Here is a 7,410-nt window from a genome sequence, read left to right on the forward strand (position 1 = left end):
GTGTGTGTGCTGCCTTTAAAAAAAAAAAAAGAAAGATGTTATGCAACTGAAAGCAGCTCTGAACTAATGTAGGTTTGTGTGTTTGTCTCCCACAAAGTAAAAACTTTCTGGACAGTCACCCATTCTGGAAGGAAACGTTACATAAGACTGATTTACATTTGCAGCACAAACATATACATGCTCACAAAGCTCTCATCAGTTCTTTTCATTTCCACCTCATTGTCTTCTTTGATAAGCGTTAGAGCTTTAAATATTTATATTTTAGAGTTTGTATTTTTCTATCATTTGTTTACAGTTAAACAAAGTCCAAACTGGAATTTTTAGATAAAGCATCCAGAACTGACAATCATTGGATAATAACATAACTTAAAGAAAAACAACCTTAAATGTTGATGAAAACCATTGTTTTAATCCGTTGAGCAGCTTTTTAAAATAACTAACAAGTTATTTCTGCCAACATGGTTTCAGACATCTTGTTTTCATACAGAAACAGAGACATCAAACTTAATGTTTCACCTTAAATGTGTGCACACCACAATCTTCTGCATACGAGACTTAGTTGTGAGTTTTCTGATTTTATGCTGCATCAAGACAATCTTGTCTTTCACCTGTTTTATGAAGATGAATGCAACTCCCTACAATTCCCCCTTTTCTGACACTGAAGCAGTTTCAGAAGAGCTCGTGTTTGCTCAACTAAAAGGGTTGTGTCTATATGTGTGTGTGTGTGTGTGTGTGTGTGTGTTCAAGCAGGGGGCTGCTAATGCGTGGGAGGTGGTTGGAGCGAGGAGTTGTGTCCTCTTTAGATCTGTCTGCCTCCTCTTTCTCAGGCCTTACATCACCCTGGATAGTTATATGTGATATGTGCTTTGATTCCTACTGAAAGATAAGTTATTGATAGATAGTCCTTGTATAAGTTGTTCTGCTTAAAAAATAGAAATGGTCTAAGAAAACTGGACAGTATTGTTTGTGACGATGCAGTAAAACATTTAATTAATGCCTCTGGAGACAGCAAAATTCACCTGGACTAGAAGATTGTTGGCAAAGTCCCATTAGGAGCCCAATAGAATGATCTATTTTTGCTTTTATTGCATCCTCATTATATTTGCAGGAAAGCTTTTTGTGCACATTTGGCCCCAGAGGACATGACAAGGAAATTAAAGTTAAGTTTTGTGTGTGGGGAGTGATTAGGTGGCAGTGAGAGACAATAGAGCACGGAAATCCCGCCAATCTGTTTTTAGCACAGGAGTCTTCCTGAGGCCTAAAAAAATAACACATATTGTGGTGTTTGTGGAAATGTAAGCAAAACATCCTTCCTTCAAACTTCACTTTCTCATAACTAAGGTGTGTGCTAGATTTTTTTTTCTTTGATGGGGACTGAAAAGTTGGAACCCACTATACCTGTGTGCTGTTACAGCTTTAGAGGGCCCAGAAAGATTAATCCCATAAGTTTAAGGGGTTTATTAAAAGGACAGAAACCTGAATGACTTGGTGCAAATGCTTGTCTCTGACTAGTTGGATTGCTGAAATCTGCAGAATAGTAAGGCACACACGAAGTTTGTTTGCACTTTGATGGTGTTTTCAAATGAACAAGGTAATTACAAGGTAATTACATGGTTTTCATGAAATGTTTCACTATTCATCATCGTATTTGCAATCCAAACATACAAACAATAAATAGATACAGGATAATACAAGAAAAATGTTTTGGAAAATAAATTATGCACTTTGTTTTATTGTTTTAAAGAAACAAGATGATAAACTGGAAAATAGACTTTCAGGTAATGAATTCCAGTCCTAAATTGAATTGAATTAAATTAAATTAAATTAAATTACAACAGCTTCCCTGTTCCAACAAAATGAAAATAAAAAGAATAAAAAGAAAATGGCGGCCCACACTTGCAAAAAACAGGTTAGCAATACATCCAGTTGCACCAAGTAAGTCATGTTGGTTTGGAAGAGAGAAACGGTGTGGCTCTTCTGCCATCATTGTGGTTTCTATCATTTATCTCCAGGAGCCAATCCCCAGTAAGCTGCTCGAGGTTGAACCAGTTGCAGCCTGGCACCTGCGTACTAGAATTTGTGTCTCTAAACACAGCAGAACAATTTTTTGTAGTTTGTTTCTTGTAGTTTGTCGTTTTCTAATTAGAGAACAATTTCAGTCAAAGTTTAACACCAAGTTTCAAACTTGGTTTTGCTTCCTCCTCGGTCCTCCAGGTTCTCCATATTATGACAACGTCCGGCCTCTCTGCTACAGTGACTCAGATGCAGTGCTGCTATGCTTTGACATCAGTCGACCAGACACAGTAGATGGTGCGCTGAAGAAGGTATGGATACAGCTCACTTAAGATGGCACTCAATGGCCTTGATTATTAATCCGTCCTCCCTCTTATCCACTTGCTCATACTTCTAAGTGATAACCAGGTGATGTGATGTCCTTTCTTTGCAGTGGAAAGCAGAGATTCAGGACTTCTGCCCCAGCACTCGGATCCTACTTATAGGCTGCAAGACAGATCTACGCACGGACGTATGCACTCGCATGGAGTTGTCCAATCAGAAACAAGCTCCAATCTCCCATGAGCAGGTTGGTTGTCTGGTTTTGTTACTTCTCTCTGTTTTGTTTAGGTTTCTATTTGTCTCACAGCTTAAATGTTGCATTTGTTTTGAGATGATTTCCACCTCGTACTTGTGGTCGTTTTGCAGGGTTCGTCTTTGGCCAAGCAGCTTGGAGCTGAGGCTTACTTGGAGTGTTCAGCCTTTACCTCAGAGAAGAGCATCCACAGTGTTTTCCGTACTGCGGCTCTGGCTTGCATGAACAAACTCCAGCCTGCCAATAAACCCAGCCCAGTCCGCCGCTTCTCCAACAGACTGCTACACCTGCCCAGCAAGACAGATCTCCTCTCCTCCACCTTCAGCAAGGACAAGTCCAAAAGCTGCTCCATCATGTGAATATGTTCAGACCAAACTGGTTCAAATGAAAGAAAGGACAAGTGAACTGTACTGTAACTGGTTTAGCAGGGGTGCAGGGTGTGCAAGGGAAAGAGGGCAAAGATGTGGATTTTCACTAAGCCTCTCTCTCCTTTGCATCATCCTGCCTAAGTTCCTGTCAGCCATTTCCTAAAGGTTCCTCTCTGCTAATCTCCAATGTTGACATTTTGATCACGACTAGCACACAATTTCTGCTCAGAGAGAACTATTTAACATAGAATTTAATGATCCCATACAAGCAGAGCATAACATGCATTTTAAGGTCCAGACCCAGTTAAAGGTTGCTTTGTATAATCTTACATAAGGTCAGCACCTTCTCTCTTATCTGTGGAGGCAGTGGTTGTAAACACTTCATCTGACTACATAAAAGTGATGAAACCCATTTGAAGTCCTGATAGTGGTGCCCGTTCCCATCCATCTCTCTGCCTGAGTGTCTGTTAAAGGTCACCGTATGGGGCTGAGTGAAGAGATGAAATGTAAAATCTGACAGTGACGGGAAGTGGTATCTACAGAAGTGCATCTTGGAGAATTTAAAACAGTGGCCCTTTGAAGAAATTGTTCCCCAGCGGAGTCTTCACAGTGTTTCATTTGGAAATTAAAGCTGACGGTGGAGAAAAGGTGGAGGCAAGGGAGGGATTTGGCAAGCACAGTGTTCATTTGCAAAGGCGGCGGGAGGATAAACTGAGAGTCCATCTGAAGGAGTGCAATGTGACTCAGCATTCACATGAGCAGCAAAGTTGACAAAGTTGGACAAGCTTTGTTAAACATTCTGCACATGCCTGTCAGACCTCCTCCCATTCCCCATCACCACAGACGTTTTTGTTGTTCAGTGTTGTCAACCATAAGCCTTGATTTTTAGTGGTGTTGCACAAATGAGTCATTCCAGTCTGCTTGATAAACACCAGTTTTTATACATTGTTGCATTAAAAAATACTTTTTCTTGGTCTTTTATAGACAAAACAAATATTTCTTTTTACAAAAGGCAAACTTGATGCATTTATTTTAATGCACCAAAAAGAGTCTGACCATCTTTTGTTTTTCAATTCTATTTTTCATGGATATTTGAAGGGGATAGGTCCTCCCTTTGGGGCTGACTGCTCCTTGTGCTGAGTAAAGGAGTCTTGCAATTTAGCACCAGGATCATTTAACAAATCCAAACAATAATGAAGAACCAGATATATAATTTTTTTTTATTCTCTTTCCTTCCTATCAATACCTGGGACATATATATTAATGATGCTTCATTAAACCTGGAGCCTTCAAGCTATGAAGCAACAGTAGAACCTCCATGCCGCCTCCGCCAGCATCCGTCCCTCCTTGATCCTTTCATTATAATGTTTGTAGCAGTAATTGATATCTTTAAAGATGCTCTCATGAGATTTTCTTCCCAGTTAATGTTTGTGTTAGCAGCTCACTGCACAGGCACGCTAATATTTTCTCCAGCTTTGCTTTTTGACTTTATAAAGAGAAAAGTAAAATGCACATTTCTAAATACGGAGGAGTGAATGTGGAAACTGTGTGTGAGAATTAAGAATAATTTCACAGGTTTTTCTTTTAAAATGATGCTCTTTGAGTCATTTGTTTTCCTTTAACTGTTGGAAGTGTGTTTAGGCACCTAACACTGTTCATGCATTCATGCTGGTGCCAAGCGAATAAGAGGCGAGCGGCACAAATGTCTGAAAAAGCTTTAAAACGCCACACCCACAAACTTTATTTATATTCTTTAAACCCAACCTATTTGACACCTTACCTCAGCTGAGGGTGTGTGTTAGGTTTTGTGCATCTTGTATATTGAAAGGAGGTGTTCCCTTTTAAGCTAAAATTTTTGCATTAATGCTGCTGAGATGATGCAAAAAGGGGGGAAAATTAATTGAATTACACAAACAGGCTGGTCCTGTGTAGGGTTTTGGTTTTTATTTCTCAGTTAGCATAGAAAGCCTTCTTTACTATGAAAACAAAATACTTTCCTCTGGATGTTTGTTTCTTGCTAGTGGCTGTTGTCAGTGTTTTTGTCGCTTTTGGATGTTGTGTTCACTGAAGTCTTCTGGCATTAGTGGCTGTTGACAGCTTGGCTAATGGAGGACTTGATGATTTGTAGGTCTGTGCCGCAAAAGCACAGCAATGTGCAGAACAGTGGAATTTAACGTGTTGCCTAGCAACTGTGCGAGCTGGGGTAGTTCTTGTCTCTCTGACTGAGGGAAGGAATCGCTCTCAGAGAGGGCGCCTCACCTTGCCTTTGTAGCATTAGACAGAGGCCAATGGAAGTGACGGCTAGACATATCAATGCGAGGAGCTATTCAATGCGTTTGTGCGGTTTGAAAGATCACACACCGGTGGCGGCCATGTGTTTGGTGTTGAGAGCAACATGAAGTCTTAAAGGTGTTTGTAGCACTGCTGCAGTCATTTCACCTCTCACAGCTGTCTGGAGCATCATACAAGTTGCATTCGATCAAATATAGACAATGTTTCACAGTTTTACCTTGCTTTTTTTTGAAGATTTGTTGTTGTACATATCCTCCCTCATAAAACCAGGAGTCCCGTAAAAGATTGTTCCCAAAGCAAAACAAAATGCTTGTATGAAGTCACCTATTATGGCTTAAGTTATTGACTAAATTCTGTATTTGTTACTGCCAATTTTCATCTAAAATCTTTACACAAATAAACATGCCTGACGTTGATCTTGTCCAAGAGTGTTTTTGTGTGTTTGTGTGAAAAATTATTCAAAGATATTTTATTTACGTTGCTTAAGCCTCAAGAATCTGTTTTTGAAGAGTCTTTAGATTTTTTTTCCATATGTAATTAAAATTATAAGAAAGCAGGAACAGTATAAATCATTAATAAAAACAGTATGCAATATTTGCACATTTTAAAAAAACAGTATTTTATTCATGTTAATGTATAGAAAACATGTCAGATGCTGACAAACATCTGATTTGACGGCAGCAATGTGCATCAAAAGCAAAGGAAGTACTTTCCACATCTGTTTCTGGAAACAGGTGCGAAGGAGAAAAAGAGAATAAATCCAAGACAGCAGAAGAAACTTTCATACCATTCTGACATCGATAAAACATCCAAAGGCAACCTTTCAGAGTTTTCTTCTGCTAATGAAAAAATTGGGAGGAGGCCATGTTTACCACTTTGTAGCGTTCTCTCTTCTTTTAATAGTCCCTACCACCTGGAAACTGAGACACCAGTTGCTGAACCCTTGAGAGAGGACTGCTATTTCCTTTTTGCCTGATTGAGTTCTTGCTGCCCAACAGTACTTGGTCTCTTTTGTTGTATTTTGGATTTCATGGCATGCCAAATGTTTTCATTTGGTGAAAGGTCTGGACTGCAGAACAGTTTGGCTCCAAGACTTTTCTGCTTCAAAGCCATGCTGCAGTTCGCAAAGTCTTACTGAAATATTTAACAGTTTCCTTTGAAAAGACTGTGTCTGGATAGGAATATATATCTTTTGGTTTTGATGGAGCTTTTCCAAATATTTAAGTTATCATTTCCTTGGGCAAAAATGCAAAATCAGAGTTGCAGTGTCTTGAACTGACAAGCTCGAGTGCTGAGAACAAGTCAGGTGGTCTATATTGTCTTTAGTTTGGGGGACAAAGCATAATTTCCAAAAAGGATTTCTCATTTTCAAGGACTGTAGATAATGAAACCATTAATAGTTTTTCATTTTAAGTTGGCAGTTGTTATTTTGCAATTATGCCACAATTTGCTTTTTTTTTTTTTTTTTTCTTTTTTTTTTCAGATTTGTGAATCTCTGCACAGCTTAGCCTCAGAGAGACGATGCTTCACTGAGGTGATTTTTTTAGTCAATTCAGTTTACTGACTTGTTGCCTGTGAACAAATTTGACCATATGTTTCTTTTTAGGTCTAGTAGTACTATGGTTTTAGTACTATTTTTAGTACTATTTACTTTTAAAGCCCCTTGTTTGCATCCCTAAACTTTCAGTTATAGCATAATCATATTCCTTTTGTGAGATAATGTTGCCAAAAAAATTCAAAATGATCTGATTTTTCTTTTAATGAAACTTTAAAATACCTCTTTCAATATTTCAGATTTTTTTTCTGACTATGTTTTAACTAAAATCTTGGTTTTGGAGATTTCTAAACCACTGGATGCCATTTTGTTCACAATTTTACTAAATGTCCTAACTGTTTTTTATGGCTGTTTTGGACCCTTACATATTTGATTGTATAACTATCCAAAAATCCCTTTAACAGGAAAACAATGGGGAACATAACTTCAGGAAGTTTACTAAGAGGGGATTCCCCTCCAGGGGGGACAAACATCATTGAATACAGAATACTACACATAAAAGAAAAGTATAATAGACATTACTATATTAGATAATATTAGACAGTTTTAATATAACAAGTAAAGAAAAACAGATTAATGTCCATTGTATTACTTCATATCAAACTACA

General features: G+C 38.3%; 1 protein-coding gene across 1 annotated transcript in view; it reads left to right on the top strand.

Moving 5' to 3' along the window:
- Nucleotides 1–3,838, top strand: part of LOC306754968 (rho-related GTP-binding protein Rho6-like) — a gene marked incomplete at its 5' end in the record, with an annotated part of 6,345 nt that extends 2,507 nt beyond the window's left edge. Inside the window, 3 exons of the mRNA XM_079239152.1 lie at nt 2,215–2,324; nt 2,447–2,581; nt 2,701–3,838. Of these exons, the coding sequence (XP_079095278.1) occupies nt 2,215–2,324; nt 2,447–2,581; nt 2,701–2,946 (491 nt within the window). The 3' untranslated portion in view covers nt 2,947–3,838. The remainder of the gene's footprint in view (nt 1–2,214; nt 2,325–2,446; nt 2,582–2,700) is intronic.
- Nucleotides 3,839–7,410: the final 3,572 nt, after the last annotated feature.

Source organism: Telmatherina bonti (genome assembly GCF_933228915.1).
Source record: "Telmatherina bonti genome assembly, chromosome: 4".
Lineage (NCBI taxonomy): Eukaryota > Metazoa > Chordata > Actinopteri > Atheriniformes > Telmatherinidae > Telmatherina > Telmatherina bonti.